The sequence below is a fragment of the Ascaphus truei genome, chromosome 21, assembly GCF_040206685.1.
Source record: "Ascaphus truei isolate aAscTru1 chromosome 21, aAscTru1.hap1, whole genome shotgun sequence".
Taxonomy (NCBI): domain Eukaryota; kingdom Metazoa; phylum Chordata; class Amphibia; order Anura; family Ascaphidae; genus Ascaphus; species Ascaphus truei.
In genome coordinates, this window is record NC_134503.1 from 3,758,105 (window position 1) to 3,782,240 (window position 24,136).

The following is a 24,136-nucleotide window of genomic DNA, read 5'->3' on the forward strand; positions in this document are numbered from 1 at the left end:
TAAGCTCGCCCTGTCCGGCTCTGGGTAAATCTCGCCCTGTCCGGCTCCGGGTAAGTTCGCCCTGTCCGGCTCCGGGTAAAGCTCGCCCTGTCTGGCTCTGGGTAAGCTCGCCCTGTCCGGCTCTGGGTAAAGCTCGCCCTGTCCGGCTCTGGGTAAACTCGCCCTGCCGGCTCTGGGTAAGCTCGCCCTGTCCGGCTCTGGGTAAGCTCGCCCTGCCGGCTCTGGGTAAAGCTCGCCCTGTCCGGCTCTGGGTAAAGCTCGCCCTGTCCGGCTCTGGGTAAAGCTCGCCCTGTCTGGCTCTGTGTAAAGCTCGCCCTGTCCGGCTCAGGGTAAGCTCGCCCTGTCCGGCTCCGGGTAAGCTCGCCCTGTCCGGCTCTGGGTAAAGCTCGCCCTGTCCGGCTCTGGGTAAAGCTCGCCCTGTCCGGCTCCGGGTAAAGCTCGCCCTGTCTGGCTCTGTGTAAAGCTCGCCCTGTCTGGCTCTGTGTAAGCTCGCCCTGTCCGGCTCTGGGTAAGCTCGCCCTGTCCGGCTCCGGGTAAGCTCGCCCTGTCCGGCTCTGGGTAAATCTCGCCCTGTCCGGCTCCGGGTAAGCTCGCCCTGTCCGGCTCCGGGTAAGCTCGCCCTGTCCGGCTCTGGGTAAGCTCGCCCTGTCCGGCTCTGGGTAAGCTCGCCCTGTCCGGCTCAGGGTAAGCTCGCCCTGTCCGGCTCCGGGTAAGCTCGCCCTGTCCGGCTCTGGGTAAAGCTCGCCCTGTCCGGCTCTGGGTAAGCGCGCCCTGTCCGGCTCCGGGTAAGCTCGCCCTGCCGGCTCTGGGTAAGCTCGCCCTGTCCGGCTCTGGGTAAGCTCGCCCTGCCGGCTCTGGGTAAAGTTCGCCCTGTCCGGCTCAGGGTAAGCTCGCCCTGTCCGGCTCTGGGTAAGCGCGCCCTGTCCGGCTCTGGGTAAGCTCGCCCTGTCCGGCTCTGGGTAAGCTCGCCCTGTCCGGCTCCGGGTAAGCTCGCCCTGTCCGGCTCTGGGTAAATCTCGCCCTGTCCGGCTCCGGGTAAGTTCGCCCTGTCCGGCTCCGGGTAAGCTCGCCCTGTCCGGCTCTGGGTAAGCTCGCCCTGTCCGGCTCTGGGTAAGCTCGCCCTGTCCGGCTCTGGGTAAGCTCGCCCTGTCCGGCTCTGGGTAAAGCTCGCCCTGTCTGGCTCTGGGTAAGCTCGCCCTGTCCGACTCTGGGTAAAGCTCGCCCTGTCCGGCTCCGGGTAAGCTCGCCCTGCCGGCTCTGGGTAAGCTCGCCCTGTCCGGCTCTGGGTAAGCTCGCCCTGCCGGCTCTGGGTAAAGTTCGCCCTGTCCGGCTCAGGGTAAGCTCGCCCTGTCCGGCTCCGGGTAAGCTCGCCCTGTCCGGCTCTGGGTAAGCTCGCCCTGTCCGGCTCTGGGTAAGCTCGCCCTGTCCGGCTCTGGGTAAGCTCGCCCTGTCCGGCTCCGGGTAAGCTCGCCCTGTCCGGCTCTGGGTAAATCTCGCCCTGTCCGGCTCCGGGTAAGCTCGCCCTGTCCGGCTCCGGGTAAGCTCGCCCTGTCCGGCTCTGGGTAAGCTCGCCCTGTCCGGCTCTGGGTAAGCTCGCCCTGTCCGGCTCAGGGTAAGCTCGCCCTGTCCGGCTCCGGGTAAGCTCGCCCTGTCCGGCTCTGGGTAAAGCTCGCCCTGTCCGGCTCTGGGTAAGCGCGCCCTGTCCGGCTCCGGGTAAGCTCGCCCTGCCGGCTCTGGGTAAGCTCGCCCTGTCCGGCTCTGGGTAAGCTCGCCCTGCCGGCTCTGGGTAAAGTTCGCCCTGTCCGGCTCAGGGTAAGCTCGCCCTGTCCGGCTCTGGGTAAGCGCGCCCTGTCCGGCTCTGGGTAAGCTCGCCCTGTCCGGCTCTGGGTAAGCTCGCCCTGTCCGGCTCCGGGTAAGCTCGCCCTGTCCGGCTCTGGGTAAATCTCGCCCTGTCCGGCTCCGGGTAAGTTCGCCCTGTCCGGCTCCGGGTAAGCTCGCCCTGTCCGGCTCTGGGTAAAGCTCGCCCTGTCTGGCTCTGGGTAAGCTCGCCCTGTCCGGCTCTGGGTAAAGCTCGCCCTGTCCGGCTCTGGGTAAACTCGCCCTGCCGGCTCTGGGTAAGCTCGCCCTGTCCGGCTCTGGGTAAGCTCGCCCTGCCGGCTCTGGGTAAAGCTCGCCCTGTCCGGCTCTGGGTAAAGCTCGCCCTGTCCGGCTCTGGGTAAAGCTCGCCCTGTCTGGCTCTGTGTAAAGCTCGCCCTGTCCGGCTCAGGGTAAGCTCGCCCTGTCCGGCTCCGGGTAAGCTCGCCCTGTCCGGCTCTGGGTAAAGCTCGCCCTGTCCGGCTCTGGGTAAAGCTCGCCCTGTCCGGCTCCGGGTAAAGCTCGCCCTGTCTGGCTCTGTGTAAAGCTCGCCCTGTCTGGCTCTGTGTAAAGCTCGCCCTGTCCGGCTCAGGGTAAGCTCGCCCTGTCCGGCTCCGGGTAAGCTCGCCCTGTCCGGCTCAGGGTAAGCTCGCCCTGTCCGGCTCAGGGTAAGCTCGCCCTGTCTGGCTCCGGGTAAAGCTCGCCCTGTCCGGCTCCGGGTAAGCTCGCCCTGTCCGGCTCCGGGTAAGCTCGCCCTGTCCGGCTCAGGGTAAGCTCGCCCTGTCCGGCTCAGGGTAAGCTCGCCCTGTCCGGCTCAGGGTAAGCTCGCCCTGTCCGGCTCTGGGTAAGCTCGCCCTGTCTGGCTCTGTGTAAAGCTCGCCCTGTCCGGCTCAGGGTAAGCTCGCCCTGTCCGGCTCAGGGTAAGCTCGCCCTGTCCGGCTCTTGTTAAGCTCGCCCTGTCCGGCTCTGGGTAAGCTCGCCCTGTCCGGCTCCGGGTAAGCTCGCCCTGTCCGGCTCCGGGTAAGCTCGCCCTGTCCGGCTCTGGGTAAGCTCGCCCTGTCCGGCTCTGTGTAAAGCTCGCCCTGTCCGGCTCTGGGTAAGCTCGCCCTGTCTGGCTCCGGGTAAAGCTCGCCCTGTCCGGCTCCGGGTAAAGCTCGCCCTGTCCGGCTCCGGGTAAGTTCGCCCTGTCCGGCTCCGGGTAAGTTCGCCCTGTCCGGCTCCGGGTAAGTTCGCCCTGTCCGGCTCCGGGTAAGCTCGCCCTTTCTGGCTCTGGGTAAGCTCGCCCTGTCCGGCTCTGGGTAAGCTCGCCCTGTCCGGCTCTGGGTAAGCTCGCCCTGTCTGGCTCCGGGTAAAGCTCGCCCTGTCCGGCTCCGGGTAAAGCTCGCCCTGTCCGGCTCCGGGTAAGCTCGCCCTGTCCGGCTCCGGGTAAGTTCGCCCTGTCCGGCTCCGGGTAAGTTCGCCCTGTCCGGCTCTGGGTAAGCTCGCCCTGTCCGGCTCTGGGTAAGCTCGCCCTGTCTGGCTCCGGGTAAAGCTCGCCCTGTCCGGCTCCGGGTAAAGCTCGCCCTGTCCGGCTCCGGGTAAGCTCGCCCTGTCCGGCTCCGGGTAAGCTCGCCCTGTCCGGCTCCGGGTAAGCTCGCCCTGTCCGGCTCTGGGTAAGCTCGCCCTGTCTGGCTCTGTGTAAAGCTCGCCCTGTCCGGCTCAGGGTAAGCTCGCCCTGTCCGGCTCAGGGTAAGCTCGCCCTGTCCGGCTCTTGTTAAGCTCGCCCTGTCCGGCTCTGGGTAAGCTCGCCCTGTCCGGCTCCGGGTAAGCTCGCCCTGTCCGGCTCCGGGTAAGCTCGCCCTGTCCGGCTCTGGGTAAGCTCGCCCTGTCCGGCTCTGTGTAAAGCTCGCCCTGTCCGGCTCTGGGTAAAGCTCGCCCTGTCTGGCTCAGGGTAAGCTCGTCCTGTCCGGCTCAGGGTAAGCTCGCCCTGTCCGGCTCCGGGTAAGCTCGCCCTGTCTGGCTCTGGGTAAGCTCGCCCTGTCCGGCTCCGGGTAAGCTCGCCCTGTCCGGCTCCGGGTAAGTTCGCCCTGTCCGGCTCCGGGTAAGTTCGCCCTGTCCGGCTCTGGGTAAAGCTCGCCCTGTCCGGCTCTGGGTAAGCTCGCCCTGTCCGGCTCTGGGTAAGCTCGCCCTGTCTGGCTCCGGGTAAAGCTCGCCCTGTCCGGCTCCGGGTAAAGCTCGCCCTGTCCGGCTCCGGGTAAGTTCGCCCTGTCCGGCTCCGGGTAAGTTCGCCCTGTCCGGCTCCGGGTAAGTTCGCCCTGTCCGGCTCCGGGTAAGCTCGCCCTTTCTGGCTCTGGGTAAGCTCGCCCTGTCCGGCTCTGGGTAAGCTCGCCCTGTCCGGCTCTGGGTAAGCTCGCCCTGTCTGGCTCCGGGTAAAGCTCGCCCTGTCCGGCTCCGGGTAAAGCTCGCCCTGTCCGGCTCCGGGTAAGCTCGCCCTGTCCGGCTCCGGGTAAGTTCGCCCTGTCCGGCTCCGGGTAAGTTCGCCCTGTCCGGCTCTGGGTAAGCTCGCCCTGTCCGGCTCTGGGTAAGCTCGCCCTGTCTGGCTCCGGGTAAAGCTCGCCCTGTCCGGCTCCGGGTAAAGCTCGCCCTGTCCGGCTCCGGGTAAGCTCGCCCTGTCCGGCTCCGGGTAAGTTCGCCCTGTCCGGCTCCGGGTAAGTTCGCCCTGTCCGGCTCTGGGTAAAGCTCGCCCTGTCCGGCTCTGGGTAAGCTCGCCCTGTCCGGCTCTGGGTAAGCTCGCCCTGTCTGGCTCCGGGTAAAGCTCGCCCTGTCCGGCTCCGGGTAAAGCTCGCCCTGTCCGGCTCCGGGTAAAGCTCGCCCTGTCCGGCTCTGGGTAAGCTCGCCCTGTCTGGCTCTGGGTAAGCTCGCCCTGTCCGGCTCCAGGTAAAGCTCGCCCTGTCCGGCTCTGGGTAAGCTCGCCCTGTCCGGCTCTGGGTAAAGCTCGCCCTCGTGTTAGAAAGCCTGAGGCAGCGGGGTGCCAGGGAAGAGGGGGAACAGCGGGGTGCCAGGGCTGCCCGGCGGTCAGGGAACTACAGGACTCAGGGTAAAGCCTCATGGTTGACTGGCACTGCTCTAAATAAGTTCCCACTATCAGAGTTTGCCCCGTCCCTGCTCGCCCCGTCTCTGCGCTGCTCAGGATAAAGTTTGCCCCGTCATGCTCGGCTCGTCTTGCTCTGCTCGCCCTGTCCGACTCTGGGTAAAGCTCGCCCTGTCCGGCTCCGGGTAAGCTCGCCCTGCCGGCTCTGGGTAAGCTCGCCCTGTCCGGCTCTGGGTAAGCTCGCCCTGCCGGCTCTGGGTAAAGTTCGCCCTGTCCGGCTCAGGGTAAGCTCGCCCTGTCCGGCTCCGGGTAAGCTCGCCCTGTCCGGCTCTGGGTAAGCTCGCCCTGTCCGGCTCTGGGTAAGCTCGCCCTGTCCGGCTCCGGGTAAGCTCGCCCTGTCCGGCTCTGGGTAAATCTCGCCCTGTCCGGCTCCGGGTAAGCTCGCCCTGTCCGGCTCCGGGTAAGCTCGCCCTGTCCGGCTCTGGGTAAGCTCGCCCTGTCCGGCTCTGGGTAAGCTCGCCCTGTCCGGCTCAGGGTAAGCTCGCCCTGTCCGGCTCCGGGTAAGCTCGCCCTGTCCGGCTCTGGGTAAAGCTCGCCCTGTCCGGCTCTGGGTAAGCGCGCCCTGTCCGGCTCCGGGTAAGCTCGCCCTGCCGGCTCTGGGTAAGCTCGCCCTGTCCGGCTCTGGGTAAGCTCGCCCTGCCGGCTCTGGGTAAAGTTCGCCCTGTCCGGCTCAGGGTAAGCTCGCCCTGTCCGGCTCTGGGTAAGCGCGCCCTGTCCGGCTCTGGGTAAGCTCGCCCTGTCCGGCTCTGGGTAAGCTCGCCCTGTCCGGCTCCGGGTAAGCTCGCCCTGTCCGGCTCTGGGTAAATCTCGCCCTGTCCGGCTCCGGGTAAGTTCGCCCTGTCCGGCTCCGGGTAAGCTCGCCCTGTCCGGCTCTGGGTAAAGCTCGCCCTGTCTGGCTCTGGGTAAGCTCGCCCTGTCCGGCTCTGGGTAAAGCTCGCCCTGTCCGGCTCTGGGTAAACTCGCCCTGCCGGCTCTGGGTAAGCTCGCCCTGTCCGGCTCTGGGTAAGCTCGCCCTGCCGGCTCTGGGTAAAGCTCGCCCTGTCCGGCTCTGGGTAAAGCTCGCCCTGTCCGGCTCTGGGTAAAGCTCGCCCTGTCTGGCTCTGTGTAAAGCTCGCCCTGTCCGGCTCAGGGTAAGCTCGCCCTGTCCGGCTCCGGGTAAGCTCGCCCTGTCCGGCTCTGGGTAAAGCTCGCCCTGTCCGGCTCTGGGTAAAGCTCGCCCTGTCCGGCTCCGGGTAAAGCTCGCCCTGTCCGGCTCAGGGTAAGCTCGCCCTGTCCGGCTCCGGGTAAGCTCGCCCTGTCCGGCTCTGGGTAAGCTCGCCCTGTCCGGCTCAGGGTAAATTCGCCCTGTCTGGCTCCGGGTAAAGCTCGCCCTGTCCGGCTCCGGGTAAGCTCGCCCTGTCCGGCTCCGGGTAAGCTCGCCCTGTCCGGCTCAGGGTAAGCTCGCCCTGTCCGGCTCAGGGTAAGCTCGCCCTGTCCGGCTCAGGGTAAGCTCGCCCTGTCCGGCTCTGGGTAAGCTCGCCCTGTCTGGCTCTGTGTAAAGCTCGCCCTGTCCGGCTCAGGGTAAGCTCGCCCTGTCCGGCTCAGGGTAAGCTCGCCCTGTCCGGCTCTTGTTAAGCTCGCCCTGTCCGGCTCTGGGTAAGCTCGCCCTGTCCGGCTCCGGGTAAGCTCGCCCTGTCCGGCTCCGGGTAAGCTCGCCCTGTCCGGCTCTGGGTAAGCTCGCCCTGTCCGGCTCTGTGTAAAGCTCGCCCTGTCCGGCTCTGGGTAAAGCTCGCCCTGTCTGGCTCAGGGTAAGCTCGTCCTGTCCGGCTCAGGGTAAGCTCGCCCTGTCCGGCTCCGGGTAAGCTCGCCCTGTCTGGCTCTGGGTAAGCTCGCCCTGTCCGGCTCCGGGTAAGCTCGCCCTGTCCGGCTCCGGGTAAGTTCGCCCTGTCCGGCTCCGGGTAAGTTCGCCCTGTCCGGCTCTGGGTAAAGCTCGCCCTGTCCGGCTCTGGGTAAGCTCGCCCTGTCCGGCTCTGGGTAAGCTCGCCCTGTCTGGCTCCGGGTAAAGCTCGCCCTGTCCGGCTCCGGGTAAAGCTCGCCCTGTCCGGCTCCGGGTAAGTTCGCCCTGTCCGGCTCCGGGTAAGTTCGCCCTGTCCGGCTCCGGGTAAGTTCGCCCTGTCCGGCTCCGGGTAAGCTCGCCCTTTCTGGCTCTGGGTAAGCTCGCCCTGTCCGGCTCTGGGTAAGCTCGCCCTGTCCGGCTCTGGGTAAGCTCGCCCTGTCTGGCTCCGGGTAAAGCTCGCCCTGTCCGGCTCCGGGTAAAGCTCGCCCTGTCCGGCTCCGGGTAAGCTCGCCCTGTCCGGCTCCGGGTAAGTTCGCCCTGTCCGGCTCCGGGTAAGTTCGCCCTGTCCGGCTCTGGGTAAGCTCGCCCTGTCCGGCTCTGGGTAAGCTCGCCCTGTCTGGCTCCGGGTAAAGCTCGCCCTGTCCGGCTCCGGGTAAAGCTCGCCCTGTCCGGCTCCGGGTAAGTTCGCCCTGTCCGGCTCCGGGTAAGTTCGCCCTGTCCGGCTCTGGGTAAAGCTCGCCCTGTCCGGCTCTGGGTAAGCTCGCCCTGTCCGGCTCTGGGTAAGCTCGCCCTGTCTGGCTCCGGGTAAAGCTCGCCCTGTCCGGCTCCGGGTAAAGCTCGCCCTGTCCGGCTCCGGGTAAAGCTCGCCCTGTCCGGCTCTGGGTAAGCTCGCCCTGTCTGGCTCTGGGTAAGCTCGCCCTGTCCGGCTCCAGGTAAAGCTCGCCCTGTCCGGCTCCGGGTAAAGCTCGCCCTGTCCGGCTCTGGGTAAGCTCGCCCTGTCTGGCTCTGGGTAAGCTCGCCCTGTCCGGCTCCAGGTAAAGCTCGCCCTGTCCGGCTCTGGGTAAGCTCGCCCTGTCCGGCTCTGGGTAAGCTCGCCCTCGTGTTAGAAAGCCTGAGGCAGCAGTTAGCGACGACTCCGGGTTCCTCGCTGCTCCCTGCCCCAGTCTGCGCAGATCGCAAGTAATGGGAACGCCGGTTACTCACCGGCTGAATCCTGCGGGATCCTCGCTGCTCTCTGCCCCAGTCTGCGCAGATCACATGTACTGGGAACGCCGGTTACTCACCGGCTGAATCCTGCGGGATCCTCGCTGCTCTCTGCCCCAGTCTGCGCAGATCACATGTACTGGGAACGCCGGTTACTCACCGGCTGAATCCTGCGGGATCCTCGCTGCTCTCTGCCCCAGTCTGCGCAGATCACATGTACTGGGAACGCCGGTTACTCACCGGCTGAATCCTGCGGGATCCTCGCTGCTCTCTGCCCCAGTCTGCGCAGATCACATGTACTGGGAACGCCGGTTACTCACCGGCTGAATCCTGCGGGATCCTCGCTGCTCTCTGCCCCAGTCTGCGCAGATCACATGTACTGGGAACGCCGGTTACTCACCGGCTGAATCCTGCGGGATCCTCGCTGCTCTTTGCCCCAGTCTGCGCAGATCACATGTAAGGGGAACGCCGGTTACTCACCGGCTGAATCCTGCGGGATTCTCGCTGCTCTCTGCCCCAGTCTGCGCAGATCACATGTAATGGGAACGCCGGTTACTCACCGGCTGAATCCTGCGGGACTGCGAGATGCCAAAAGAATCTGAATGGGATGAGCTGGAATGTGGCTGTTGCTTGTTATGTGCTGCCCTCTAGTGTCAGATGTGTGAACAATAGGAAGTCATGTAATAGCCATGTGTTCAAAAACCGCCGCGGGCAGAATGCATCATTTCAGCTTCTCCCAGAGACTCCCGGATACATTATTACAGCGAGTGTATATAGCCACAATCCCACAGTGTATATAGCCACAATCCCACAGTGTATATAGCCACAATCCCACAGTGTATATAGCCACAATCCCACAGTGTATATAGCCACAATCACACAGTGTATATAGCCACAATCCCACAGTGTATATAGCCACAATCCCACAGTGTATATAGCCACAATCCCACAGTGTATATAGCCACAATCCCACAGTGTATATAGCCACAATCCTACAGTGTATATAGCCACAATCCCACAGTGTATATAGCCACAATCCCACAGTGTATATAGCCACAATCCCACAGTGTATATAGCCACAATCCCACAGTGTATATAGCCACAATCACACAGTGTATATAGCCACAATCCCACAGTGTATATAGCCACAATCCCACAGTGTATATAGCCACAATCACACAGTGTATATAGCCACAATGCCACAATCCCACAGTGTATATAATATAGCCACAATCCCACAATCCCACAGTGTGTAACAGCCTCACCCCTTCAGTGCCTTAGCAATAAGGTTATTAAACAGAAATAGACGGGGTTACAAAACTCCCCAAATAGTCTGGGGGGGTATCTGTGAGCCTCACATATCATACTGTATCACACACAATATACAGTGCAGTATACCGCGCAATATACAGTGCAGTATACCGTGCAATATACAGCGCAACAAGCCGCACAGTATACAGTGCAATATACAGTGCAACAAGCCGTGCAGTATACAGTGCAACAAGCCGCGCAGTATACCGTGCAATATACAGTGCAGTATACAGTGCAACAAGCCGCGCAGTATACCGTGCAATAGACAGTGCAGTATACAGTGCAACAAGCCGCGCAGTATACCGTGCAATAGACAGTGCAGTATACAGTGCAACAAGCCGCGCAGTATACCGTGCAATAGACAGTGCAGTATACAGTGCAACAAGCCGCGCAGTATACCGTGCAATAAGCCGCGCAGTATACCGTGCAATATACCGCGCAACAAGCCGCGCAGTATACCGTGCAACAAGCCGCGCAGTATACCGTGCAACAAGCCGCACAGTATACAGTGCAGTATACCGTGCAGTATACCGTGCAATGCTTACAGGCCTCTTTGGTGCCAACTAGTTTAGTTAGAAACGTACAATTTGACGGCAGATAAGAAGCACGAGCCCCCCCCCCCCCCCCCCCCCCCGCCACTGAGGGCAAACCGGCCTCGTGATGTCACGGCCACGCCTCCACCACACCTCCCCAGGGTGAGAGATCCCTTCAGAGAGGAGGGCAGGGTGAGAGATCCCTTCAGAGGGAGGGGACAGAGTGAGATCCCTTCAGAGGGAGGGGACAGAGTGAGAGATCCCTTCAGAGGGGGGGGCAGGGTGAGAGATCCCTTCAGAGGGGGGGGGCAGAGTGAGAGATCCCTTCAGAGGGAGGGGGCAGAGTGAGAGATCCCTTCACAGGGAGGGGACAGGGTGAGAGATCCCTTCACAGGGAGGGGACAGGGTGAGAGATCCCTTCACAGGGAGGGGACAGGGTGAGAGATCCCTTCACAGGGAGAGGGGACAGGGTGAGAGATCCCTTCACAGGGAGGGGACAGGGTGAGAGATCCCTTCAGAGGGGAGGGGACAGGGTGAGAGATCCCTTCAGGGGGGAGGGGACAGGGTGAGAGATCCCTTCAGGGGGGAGGGGACAGGGTGAGAGATCCCTTCACAGGGAGGGGACAGGGTGAGAGATCCCTTTACAGGGAGGGGACAGAGTGAGAGATCCCTTCAGAGTGGAGGGTAGGGTGAGAGATCCCTTCACAGGGAGGGGACAGGGTGAGAGATCCCTTCACAGGGAGGACATTATCCGCTGCTCTGCGCGTAGGAGAGAAAGATAAATGAGAAGTGACTGTATGTGAGCGCACACCTTAGTGCAGCACTGTGCTGACCGGTATTCTTCTCTGTGCGTTCTAGGGCGACACGGGAGTACCTGGGCAGGTGGGGCTCCCAGGAAACCGCGGCACAGGAGGCGGCACGGGATTGCCAGGAGCCAAGGGGGAGCTGGGAGTTAAAGGCCAGCCGGTCAGTAACACTAACACCAAGACTAACGAAGGGGGAGGTTAAAGGGGGAACGTCCACATCCTGCCAGGTGAACCCCAAATACTCAGTACAGAAAGAAGCCGAGAGCAAGACAAAGCTTCCAACAGTGAGCCAAGGAAATGAGGCTGCTGGCGGGAGTGACACGGACCGCACATCCCACGGAACACAGTGCCGATCAGGACACGGAGACGTGGTTACCGGGGCTCACTTATACATGCCTGGGCCCTGGCGCAGATCCCGGCAAACGCTGGAATCTGTAAATACAAGTTTCCATGCTACAGATGCAGCCAGATTCATCGCCAGACGGTATTCGCTGTGGGTGAACCGCGGGCTAATTACAGCCGCATGTGGCGCGGGGCGGGGGGGAGTTTGCCATCAGGATTAGGACAGCGGGGGGCCCTGCTTCTGAATGGGACTCCCATGGGGGACCCCCGCTGTGTTAATATTTATGGGCAATTAGTTCTTGGGGGAGCCACGAGCTGCATTTCAGGTGCAGTTTCCTTGAGGCAAACTGTGTGTGATCTGGGCTGTACAGGGTGCCACGTCTCCCTTCCCGTCAATCTGGGCTGTACAGGGTGCCACGTCTCCCTTCCCGTCAGTCTGGGCTGTCCAGGGTGCCACGTCTCCCTTCCTGTCAGTCTGGGCTGTACAGGGTGCCACGTCTCCCTTCCCGTCAATCTGGGCTGTACAGGGTGCCACGTCTCCCTTCCTGTCGGTCTGGGCTGTACAGGGTGCCACGTCTCCCTTCCCGTCAATCTGGGCTGTACAGGGTGCCACGTCTCCCTTCCCATCAGTCTGGGCTGTACAGGGTGCCACGTCTCCCTTCCCATCAGTCTGGGCTGTACAGGGTGCCACGTCTCCCTTCCTGTCGGTCTGGGCTGTACAGAGTGCCACGTCTCCCTTCCCGTCAGTCTGGGCTGTACAGAGTGCCACGTCTCCCTTCCCGTCAGGCTGGGCTGTACAGGGTGCCACGTCTCCCTTCCTGTCGGTCTGGGCTGTACAGAGTGCCACGTCTCCCTTCCCGTCAGTCTGGGCTGTACAGGGTGCCACGTCTCCCTTCCCGTCAATCTGGGCTGTACAGGGTGCCACGTCTCCCTTCCTGCCGGTCTGGGCTGTACAGGGTGCCACGTCTCCCTTCCCGTCAGTCTGGGCTGTACAGGGTGCCACGTCTCCCTTCCCGTCAATCTGGGCTGTACAGGGTGCCACGTCTCCCTTCCTGTCGGTCTGGGCTGTACAGGGTGCCACGTCTCCCTTCCCGTCAATCTGGGCTGTACAGGGTGCCACGTCTCCCTTCCCATCAGTCTGGGCTGTACAGGGTGCCACGTCTCCCTTCCCATCAGTCTGGGCTGTACAGGGTGCCACGTCTCCCTTCCTGTCGGTCTGGGCTGTACAGAGTGCCACGTCTCCCTTCCCGTCAGTCTGGGCTGTACAGAGTGCCACGTCTCCCTTCCCGTCAGGCTGGGCTGTACAGGGTGCCACGTCTCCCTTCCTGTCGGTCTGGGCTGTACAGAGTGCCACGTCTCCCTTCCCGTCAGTCTGGGCTGTACAGGGTGCCACGTCTCCCTTCCCGTCAATCTGGGCTGTACAGGGTGCCACGTCTCCCTTCCTGCCGGTCTGGGCTGTACAGGGTGCCACGTCTCCCTTCCCGTCAGTCTGGGCTGTACAGGGTGCCACGTCTCCCTTCCCGTCAGTCTGGGCTGTACAGAGTGCCACGTCTCCCTTCCCGTCAGTCTGGGCTGTACAGAGTGCCACGTCTCCCTTCCTGTCGGTCTGGGCTGTACAGGGTGCCACGTCTCCCTTCCCGTCAGGCTGGGCTGTACAGGGTGCCACGTCTCCCTTCCCGTCAGTCTGGGCTGTACAGAGTGCCACGTCTCCCTTCCCGTCAGTCTGGGCTGTACAGAGTGCCACGTCTCCCTTCCCGTCAGTCTGGGCTGTACAGGGTGCCACGTCTCCCTTCCCGTCAATCTGGGCTGTACAGGGTGCCACGTCTCCCTTCCCGTCAGTCTGGGCTGTACAGGGTGCCACGTCTCCCTTCCCGTCAGTCTGGGCTGTACAGAGTGCCACGTCTCCCTTCCCGTCAGTCTGGGCTGTACAGGGTGCCATGTCTCCCTTCCTGTCGGTCTGGGCTGTACAGGGTGCCACGTCTCCCTTCCCGTCAGGCTGGGCTGTACAGGGTGCCACGTCTCCCTTCCCGTCAGTCTGGGCTGTACAGGGTGCCACGTCTCCCTTCCCGTCAGGCTGGGCTGTACAGGGTGCCACGTCTCCCTTCCCGCCAGGCTGGGCTGTACAGGGTGCCACGTCTCCCTTCCCGCCAGGCTGGGCTGTACAGGGTGCCACGTCTCCCTTCCCGCCAGGCTGGGCTGTACAGGGTGCCACGTCTCCCTTCCCGTCAGGCTGGGCTGTACAGGGTGCCACGTCTCCCTTCCCGTCAGGCTGGGCTGTACAGGGTGCCACGTCTCCCTTCCCGCCACGCTGGGCTCCCTCCTCAGGGCCGCCTCTAACCTCTTCTCTCTTCTTCTTTGAAGGGGGACCCGGGGGAGGCTGGATTCCCCGGCATGTCAGGACTGTTTGGACCAAAGGTACCAGTTCTATTCAGTGGTCCGTGCCACGTTTGAAGACACTGTAGAGATTTGGCTAAAGCTCCTTTTAGAAAAACTCCTAAAAGAGGAAGAGAACAGAGTTTAAATTCAATAAATCCATTACTTCGGGAAACTAGGCTGGTAAATACAAGACAGTGTGTGGGAAGGCAGGACGTGGCGGAGGGGTTGTTGTGTGCTAGGTCAGCGCAGGACAGGATGACGCGGGTACGGGAACGCTGTGCGTTGTGGGCTGGGCAGCGCAGGACAGGATGACGCGGGTACGGGAACGCTGTGCGTTGTGGGCTGGGCAGCGCAGGACAGGATGACGCGGGTACGGGAACGCTGTGCGTTGGGTGCTGGGACAGCGCAGGACAGGATGACGCGGGTACGGGAACGCTGTGCGTTGGGTGCTGGGCAGCGCAGGACAGGATGACGCGGGTACGGGAACGCTGTGCGTTGTGGGCTGGGCAGGACAGGATGACGCGGGTACGGGAACGCTGTGCGTTGGGTGCTGGGCAGCGCAGGACAGGATGACGCGGGTACGGGAACGCTGTGCGTTGGGTGCTGGGCAGCGCAGGACAGGATGACCCGGGTACGGGAACGCTGTGCGTTGGGTGTGTGCTGGGACAGCGCAGGACAGGATGACGCGGGTACGGGAACGCTGTGCGTTGGGTGCTGGGCAGCGCAGGACAGGATGACGCGGGTACGGGAACGCTGTGCGTTGGGTGCTGGGACAGCGCAGGACAGGATGACGCGGGTACGGGAACGCTGTGCGTTGGGTGTGTGCTGGGACAGCGCAGGACAGGATGACGCGGGTACGGGAACGCTGTGCGTTGGGTGTGTGCTGGGACAGCGCAGGACAGGATGACGCGGGTACGGGAACGCTGTGCGTTGGGTGCTGGGACAGCGCAGGACAGGATGACGCGGGTACGGGAACGCTGTGCGTTGGGTGCTGGGCAGCGCAGGACAGGATGACGCGGGTACGGGAAGGCTGTGCGTTGGGTGCTGGGCAGCGCAGGACAGGATGACGTGGGTACGGGAACGCTGTGCGTTGGGTGCTGGGACAGCGCAGGACAGGATGACGCGGGTACGGGAACGCTGTGCATTGGGTGCTGGGCAGCGCAGGACAGGATGACGCGGGTACGGGAACGCTGTGCGTTGGGTGCTGGGACAGCGCAGGACAGGATGACGCGGGTACGGGAACGCTGTGCGTTGGGTGCTGGGCAGCGCAGGACAGGATGACGCGGGTACGGGAACGCTGTGTGTTGGGTGCTGGGCAGCGCAGGACAGGATGACGCGGGTACGGGAACGCTGTGCGTTGGGTGCTGGGGCAGCGCAGGACAGGATGACGCGGGTACGGGAACGCTGTGCGTTGGGTGCTGGGCTGCGCAGGACAGGATGACGCGGGTACGGGAACGCTGTGCGTTGGGTGCTGGGGCAGCGCAGGACAGGATGACGCGGGTACGGGAACGCTGTGCGTTGGGTGCTGGGCTGCGCAGGACAGGATGACGCGGGTACGGGAACGCTGTGCGTTGTGCTGGGCAGCGCAGGACAGGATGACGCGGGTACGGGAACGCTGTGCGTTGGGTGCTGGGCAGCGCAGGACAGGATGACGCGGGTACGGGAACGCTGTGCGTTGGGTGCTGGGACAGCGCAGGACAGGATGACGCGGGTACGGGAACGCTGTGCGTTGGGTGCTAGGTCAGCGCAGGACAGGATGACGCGGGTACGGGAACGCTGTGCGTTGGGTGCTGGGGCAGCGCAGGACAGGATGACGCGGGTACGGGAACGCTGTGCGTTGGGTGCTGGGCAGCGCAGGACAGGATGACGCGGGTACGGGAACGCTGTGCGTTGTGGGCTGGGCAGCGCAGGACAGGATGACGCGGGTACGGGAACGCTGTGCGTTGGGTGCTGGGGCAGCGCAGGACAGGATGACGCGGGTACGGGAACGCTGTGCGTTGGGTGCTGGGCTGCGCAGGACAGGATGACGCGGGTACGGGAACGCTGTGCGTTGTGCTGGGCAGCGCAGGACAGGATGACGCGGGTACGGGAACGCTGTGCGTTGTGCTGGGCAGCGCAGGACAGGATGACGCGGGTACGGGAACGCTGTGCGTTGGGTGCTGGACAGCGCAGGACAGGATGACGCGGGTACGGGAACGCTGTGCGTTTGGTGTGTGCTGGGCAGCGCAGGACAGGATGACGCGGGTACGGGAACGCTGTGCGTTTGGTGTGTGCTGGGCAGCGCAGGACAGGATGACGCGGGTACGGGAACGCTGTGCGTTGGGTGCTGGGCAGCGCAGGACAGGATGACGCGGGTACGGGAACGCTGTGCATTTGGTGTGTGCTGGGCAGCGCAGGACAGGATGACGCGGGTATGGGAACGCTGTGCGTTGGGTGCTGGGCAGCGCAGGACAGGATGACGCGGGTACGGGAACGCTGTGCGTTGGGTGTTGGGGCAGCGCAGGACAGGATGACGCGGGTATGGGAACGCTGTGCGTTGGGTGCTGGGCAGCGCAGGACAGGATGACGCGGGTACGGGAACGCTGTGCGTTGGGTGCTGGGCAGCGCAGGACAGGATGACGCAGGTATGGGAACGCTGTGCGTTGGGTGCTAGGTCAGCGCAGGACAGGATGACGCGGGTACGGGAACGCTGTGCGTTGGGTGCTAGGTCAGCGCAGGACAGGATGACGCGGGTACGGGAACGCTGTGCGTTGGGTGCTGGGCAGCGCAGGACAGGATGACGCGGGTACGGGAACGCTGTGCGTTGGGTGCTGGGCAACGCAGGACAGGATGACGCGGGTAAGGGAACGCTGTGCGTTGGGAGCTGGGCAGCGCAGGACAGGATGACGCGGGTATGGGAACGCTGTGCATTGGGTGCTGGGACAGCGCAGGACAGGATGACGCGGGTACGGGAACGCTGTGCGTTGGGTGCTGGACAGCGCAGGACAGGATGACGCGGGTACGGGAACGATGTGCGTTGGGTGCTGGGCAGCGCAGGACAGGATGACGCGGGTACGGGAACGCTGTGCATTGGGTGCTGGGCAGCGCAGGACAGGATGACGCGGGTACGGGAACGCTGTGCGTTGGGTGCTGGACAGCGCAGGACAGGATGACGCGGGTACGGGAACGCTGTGCGTTGTGCTGGGCAGCGCAGAACAGGATGACGCGGGTACGGGAACGCTGTGCGTTGGGTGCTGGACAGCGCAGGACAGGATGACGCGGGTACGGGAACGCTGTGCGTTGGGTGTGTGCTGGGCAGCGCAGGACAGGATGACGCGGGTACGGGAACGCTGTGCGTTGGGTGTGTGCTGGGGCAGCGCAGGACAGGATGACGCGGGTACGGGAACGCTGTGCGTTGGGTGCTGGGCAGCGCAGGACAGGATGACGCGGGTACGGGAACGCTGTGCGTTGTGCTGGGCAGCGCAGAACAGGATGACGCGGGTACGGGAACGCTGTGCGTTGGGTGCTGGACAGCGCAGGACAGGATGACGCGGGTACGGGAACGCTGTGCGTTGGGTGCTGGGCAGCGCAGGACAGGATGACGCGGGTACGGGAACGCTGTGCGTTGGGTGCTGGGCAGCGCAGGACAGGATGACGCGGGTACGGGAACGCTGTGCGTTGGGTGTGTGCTGGGACAGCGCAGGACAGGATGACGCGGGTACGGGAACGCTGTGCGTTGGGTGCTGGGCAGCGCAGGACAGGATGACGCGGGTACGGGAACGCTGTGCGTTGTGCTGGGACAGCGCAGGACAGGATGACGCGGGTACGGGAACGCTGTGCGTTGGGTGCTGGGACAGCGCAGGACAGGATGACGCGGGTACGGGAACGCTGTGCGTTGGGTGCTAGGTCAGCGCAGGACAGGATGACGCGGGTACGGGAACGCTGTGCGTTGGGTGCTGGGACAGCGCAGGACAGGATGACGCGGGTACGGGAACACTGTGCGTTGGGTGCTGGGCAGCGCAGGACAGGATGACGCGGGTACGGGAACGCTATGCGTTGGGTGCTGGGCAGCGCAGGACAGGATGACGCGGGTACGGGAACGCTGTGCGTTGGGTGCTGGGCAACGCAGGACAGGATGACGCGGGTACGGGAACGCTGTGCGTTGTGGGCTGGGCAGCGCAGGACAGGATGACGCGGGTACGGGAACGCTGTGCGTTGGGTGCTGGGCAACGCAGGACAGGATGACGCGGGTACGGGAACGCTGTGCGTTGGGTGCTGGGCAACGCAGGACAGGATGACGCGGGTACGGGAACGCTGTGCGTTGGGTGCTGGGACAGCGCAGGACAGGATGACGCGGGTACGGGAACGCTGTGCGTTGGGTGCTGGAACAGCGCAGGACAGGATGACGCGGGTACGGGAACGCTGTGCGTTGGGTGTGTGCTGGGACAGCGCAGGACAGGATGACGCGGGTACGGGAACGCTGTGCGTTGGGTGCTGGGACAGCGCAGGACAGGATGACGCGGGTACGGGAACGCTGTGCGTTGGGTGCTGGGCAGCGCAGGACAGGATGACGCGGGTACGGGAACGCTGTGCGTTGGGTGCTAGGTCAGCGCAGGACAGGATGACGCGGGTACGGGAACGCTGTGCGTTGGGTGCTGGGCAGCGCAGGACAGGATGACGCGGGTACGGGAACGCTGTGCGTTGGGTGCTGGGCAGCGCAGGACAGGATGATGCGGGTACGGGAACGCTGTGCGCTGGATGCTGGGGCAGCGCAGGACAGGATGACGCGGGTACGGGAACGCTGTGCGTTGGGTGCTGGGCAGCGCAGGACAGGATGACGCGGGTACGGGAACGCTGTGCGTTGGGTGCTGGACAGCGCAGGACAGGATGACGCGGGTACGGGAACGCTGTGCGTTGGGTGTGTGCTGGGCAGCGCAGGACAGGATGACGCGGGTACGGGAACGCTGTGCGTTGGGTGTGTGCTGGGACAGCGCAGGACAGGATGACGCGGGTACGGGAACGCTGTGCGTTGGGTGCTGGGCAGCGCAGGACAGGATGACGCGGGTACGGGAACGCTGTGCGTTGGGTGCTGGGGCAGCGCAGGACAGGATGACGCGGGTACGGGAACGCTGTGCGTTGTGGGCTGGGCAGCGCAGGACAGGATGACGCGGGTACGGGAACGCTGTGCGTTGTGGGCTGGGCAGCGCAGGACAGGATGACGCGGGTACGGGAACGCTGTGCGTTGGGTGCTGGGCAGCGCAGGACAGGATGACGCGGGTACGGGAACGCTGTGCGTTGGGTGCTGGGACAGCGCAGGACAGGATGACGCGGGTACGGGAACGCTGTGCGTTGGGTGTGTGCTGGGACAGCGCAGGACAGGATGACGCGGGTACGGGAACGCTGTGCGTTGGGTGCTGGGACAGCGTAGGACAGGATGACGCGGGTACGGGAACGCTGTGCGTTGGGTGCTGGGCAGCGCAGGACAGGATGACGCGGGTACGGGAACGCTGTGCGTTGGGTGCTAGGTCAGCGCAGGACAGGATGACGCGGGTACGGGAACGCTGTGCGTTGGGTGCTGGGCAGCGCAGGACAGGATGACGCGGGTACGGGAACGCTGTGCGTTGGGTGCTGGGCAGCGCAGGACAGGATGACGCGGGTACGGGAACGCTTGCGCTGGATGCTGGGGCAGCGCAGGACAGGATGACGCGGGTACGGGAACGCTGTGCGTTGGGTGCTGGGCAGCGCAGGACAGGATGACGCGGGTACGGGAACGCTGTGCGTTGGGTGCTGGACAGCGCAGGACAGGATGACGCGGGTACGGGAACGCTGTGCGTTGGGTGTGTGCTGGGCAGCGCAGGACAGGATGACGCGGGTACGGGAACGCTGTGCGTTGGGTGTGTGCTGGGACAGCGCAGGACAGGATGACGCGGGTACGGGAACGCTGTGCGTTGGGTGCTGGGCAGCGCAGGACAGGATGACGCGGGTACGGGTACGCTGTGCGTTGGGTGCTGGGGCAGCGCAGGACAGGATGACGCGGGTACGGGAACGCTGTGCGTTGTGGGCTGGGCAGCGCAGGACAGGATGACGCGGGTACGGGAACGCTGTGCGTTGGGTGCTGCGCAGCGCAGGACAGGATGACGCGGGTACGGGAACGCTGTGCGTTGGGTGCTGGGACAGCGCAGGACAGGATGACGCGGGTACGGGAACGCTGTGCGTTGGGTGCTGGGCAGCGCAGGACAGGATGACGCGGGTACGGGAACGCTGTGCGTTGGGTGTGTGCTGGGCAGCGCAGGACAGGATGACGCGGGTACGGGAACGCTGTGCGTTGGGTGTGTGCTGGGCAGCGCAGGACAGGATGACGTGGGTACGGGAACGCTGTGCGTTGGGTGCTGGGCAGCGCAGGACAGGATGACGCGGGTACGGGAACGCTGTGCGTTGGGTGTGTGCTGGGACAGCGCAGGACAGGATGACGCGGGTACGGGAACGCTGTGCGTTGGGTGCTGGGACAGCGCAGGACAGGATGACGCGGGTATGGGAACGCTGTGCGTTGGGTGCTGGGACAGCGCAGGACAGGATGACGCGGGTACGGGAACGCTGTGCGCTGGGTATGTGTCTATTTAAAGGTTTTGCTGTGTTATCTTTGCAGGGACCTCCTGGTGACTTTGGGTTTAAAGGCATTCAGGGACCCAAAGGCCCCCCGGGGCTAACGGTAAGTTTCAGACCAGTCTACACGGGGCACCTTGTGGTTACAGATCCCTCCCGTCCTTTCCCATAGCGCGGCACCTGTACGTTACCAAACATATGTACTGTATATGCATGCCTACATTACACATGGCTCGGCTTGCACCTTGGGAAGAGTCAGTAGGGGGAGTCAGTAGGAGGAGTTGGGGAGGAGTTACATGGTGCACAGATTATAATGAGATGTATCACATTCTGCGTCTCTGTCCCAGCATGCACCTTGGGGAGAGTCAGTAGGAGGAGTTGGGGGGAGTTACATGGTGCACAGATTATAATGAGATGTATCACATTCTGCGTCTCTGCCCCAGCATGCACCTTGGGGAGAGTCAGTAGGAGGAGTTGGGGGGAGTTACATGGTGCACAGATTATAATGAGATGTATCACATTCTGCGTCTGTCCCAGCATGCACCTTGGGGAGAGTCAGTAGGAGGAGTTGGGGGGAGTTACATGGTGCACAGATTATAATGAGATGTATCACATTCTGCGTCTGTCCCAGCATGCACCTTGGGGGAGGGTCAGTAGGAGGAGTTGGGGGGAGTTACATGGTGCACAGATTATAATGAGATGTATCACATTCTGCGTCTCTGTCCCAGCATGCACCTTGGGGAGAGTAAGTAGGAGGAGTTGGGGGAGTTACATGGTGCACAGATTATAATGAGATGTATCACATTCTGCGTCTCTGTCCCAGCTTGCACCTTGGGGAGAGTCAGTAGGAGAAGTTGGGGGGAGTTACATGGTGCACAGATTATAATAAAATGTATCACATTCTGTGTCTCTGTCCCAGCTTGCACCTTGGGGAGAGTCTTTTGGGGGAGGAGTTACAGGAGTTCGGCGTATCTGTACCCCATTTTTTCCCCCTTTTATTTCCCCCCCAAATCCTCCATCCCAAATGTGTAACTGGATCAGTGCACCGTGCGTGATGTCATATCTTTCAAGGCCTTTTTTCAACCTGGGTCAGGGGCGGCCAACTCCAATCCTCAAGTGCCACCAACAGGTCAGGTTTTCAGGATATCTCTGCTTCAGCACAGGTGGCTCAGTTGAAGACTGCACCACCTGTGCTGAAGCAGGGATATTCTGAAAACCTGACCTGTTGGTGATCCTTGAGGACTAAAGTTGCCCACCCCTGGCCTAGGTCATGTAATTTAAGTATAGCGGTGAGATCTGTTCTGCGCCCATGCACTGAATGTAGCACCTATTGCCTGGTTACCTGTGCAAAGCGTTACAGCGCTCACCTTGTCTGACGCCGTTACATACAGGTGCAGCGCTCACCTCGTCTGACGCCGTTACATACAGGTGCAGCGCTCACCGTGTCTGAAGCCGTTACATACAGGTGCAGCGCTCACCTTGTCTGAAGCCGTTACATACAGGTGCAGCGCTCACCTTGTCTGACGCCGTTACATACAGGTGCAGCGCTCACCTCGTCTGACGCCGTTACATACAGGTGCAGCGCTCACCTTGTCTGAAGCAGTTACATACAGGTGCAGCGCTCACCTTGTCTGAAGCCGTTACATACAGGTGCAGCGCTCACCTTGTCTGAAGCCGTTACATACAGGTGCAGCGCTCACCTTGTCTGAAGCCGTTACATACAGGTGCAGCGCTCACCTTGTCTGACGCCGTTACATACAGGTGCAGCGCTCACCTTGTCTGAAGCCGTTACATACAGGTGCAGCGCTCACCTTGTCTGACGCCGTTACATACAGGTGCAGCGCTCACCTTGTCTGACGCCGTTACATACAGGTGCAGCGCTCACCTTGTCTGACGCCGTTACATACAGGTGCAGCGCTCACCTTGTCTGACGCCGTTACATACAGGTGCAGCGCTCACCTTGTCTGACGCCGTTACATACAGGTGCAGCGCTCACCTTGTCTGACGCCGTTACATACAGGTGCAGCGCTCACCTCGTCTGACGCCGTTACATACAGGTGCTGCGCTCACCTCGTCTGACGCCGTTACATACAGGTGCAGCGCTCACCTTGTCTGAAGCCGTTACATACAGGTGCAGCGCTCACCTTGTCTGACGCCGTTACATACAGGTGCAGCGCTCACCTTGTCTGACGCCATTACATACAGGTGCAGCGCTCACCTTGTCTGACGCCGTTACATACAGGTGCAGCGCTCACCGTGTCTGACGCCGTTACATACAGGTGCAGCGCTCACCTTGTCTGAAGCCGTTACATACAGGTGCAGCGCTCACCTTGTCTGAAGCCGTTACATACAGGTGCAGCGCTCACCTTGTCTGACGCCGTTACATACAGGTGCAGCGCTCACCTTGTCTGACGCCGTTACATACAGGTGCAGCGCTCACCTTGTCTGAAGCCGTTACATACAGGTGCAGCGCTCACCTTGTCTGACGCCGTTACATACAGGTGCAGCGCTCACCTTGTCTGACGCCGTTACATACAGGTGCAGCGCTCACCTTGTCTGACGCCGTTACATACAGGTGCAGCGCTCACCTTGTCTGACGCCGTTACATACAGGTGCAGCGCTCACCGTGTCTGACGCCGTTACATACAGGTGCAGCGCTCACCTTGTCTGACGCCGTTACATACAGGTGCAGCGCTCACCTTGTCTGACGCCGTTACATACAGGTGCAGCGCTCACCTTGTCTGAAGCCGTTACATACAGGTGCAGCGCTCACCTTGTCTGACGCCGTTACATACAGGTGCAGCGCTCACCTTGTCTGACGCCGTTACATACAGGTGCAGCGCTCACCTTGTCTGAAGCCGTTACATACAGGTGCAGCGCTCACCTTGTCTGACGCCGTTACATACAGGTGCAGCGCTCACCTTGTCTGACGCCGTTACATACAGGTGCAGCGCTCACCTTGTCTGAAGCCGTTACATACAGGTGCAGCGCTCACCTTGTCTGACGCCGTTACATACAGGTGCAGCGCTCACCTTGTCTGACGCCGTTACATACAGGTGCAGCGCTCACCTTGTCTGAAGCCGTTACATACAGGTGCAGCGCTCACCGTGTCTGTAGCCGTTACACACAGGTGCAGCGCTCACCTTGTCTGACGCCGTTACATACAGGTGCAGCGCTCACCTTGTCTGAAGCCGTTACATACAGGTGCAGCGCTCACCTTGTCTGAAGCCGTTACATACAGGTGCAGCGCTCACCTTGTCTGACGCCGTTACATACAGGTGCAGCACTCACCTTGTCTGACGCCGTTACATACAGGTGCAGCGCTCACCTTGTCTGAAGCCGTTACATACAGGTGCAGCGCTCGCCTTGTCTGAAGCCGTTACATACAGGTGCAGCGCTCACCTCGTCTGACGCCGTTACATACAGGTGCAGCGCTCACCTCGTCTGACGCCGTTACATACAGGTGCAGCGCTCACCTCGTCTGACGCCGTTACATACAGGTGCAGCGCTCACCTTGTCTGACGCCGTTACATACAGGTGCCGCGCTCACCTTGTCTGAAGCCGTTACATACAGGTGCAGCGCTCACCTTGTCTGAAGCCGTTACATACAGGTGCAGCGCTCACCTCGTCTGACGCCGTTACATACAGGTGCAGCGCTCACCTCGTCTGACGCCGTTACATACAGGTGCAGCGCTCACCTTGTCTGAAGCCGTTACATACAGGTGCAGCGCTCACCTTGTCTGAAGCCGTTACATACAGGTGCAGCGCTCACCTTCTCTGAAGCCGTTACATACAGGTGCAGCGCTCACCTTGTCTGACGCCATTACATACAGGTGCAGCGCTCACCTTGTCTGACGCCGTTACATACAGGTGCAGCGCTCGCCTCCGTTACATACAGGTGCAGCGCTCACCTTGTCTGAAGCCGTTAGATACAGGTGCAGCGCTCACCGTGTCTGTAGCCGTTACATACAGGTGCAGCGCTCACCTTGTCTGACGCCGTTACATACAGGTGCAGCGCTCACCTTGTCTGAAGCCGTTACATACAGGTGCAGCGCTCACCTCGTCTGACGCCGTTACATACAGGTGCAGCGCTCACCTCGTCTGACGCCGTTACATACAGGTGCAGCGCTCACCTTGTCTGAAGCCGTTACATACAGGTGCAGCGCTCACCTTGTCTGAAGCC

General features: G+C 62.5%; 1 protein-coding gene across 1 annotated transcript in view; it reads left to right on the forward strand.

Moving 5' to 3' along the window:
* The window catches only part of COL27A1 (collagen type XXVII alpha 1 chain), a 263,084-nt gene that overhangs the window by 224,631 nt on the left and 14,317 nt on the right, over positions 1–24,136 (forward strand). The window contains 3 exon segments of the mRNA XM_075578501.1: positions 10,706–10,813; positions 13,357–13,410; positions 19,997–20,059. Coding sequence (XP_075434616.1) covers positions 10,706–10,813; positions 13,357–13,410; positions 19,997–20,059 — 225 coding nt within the window.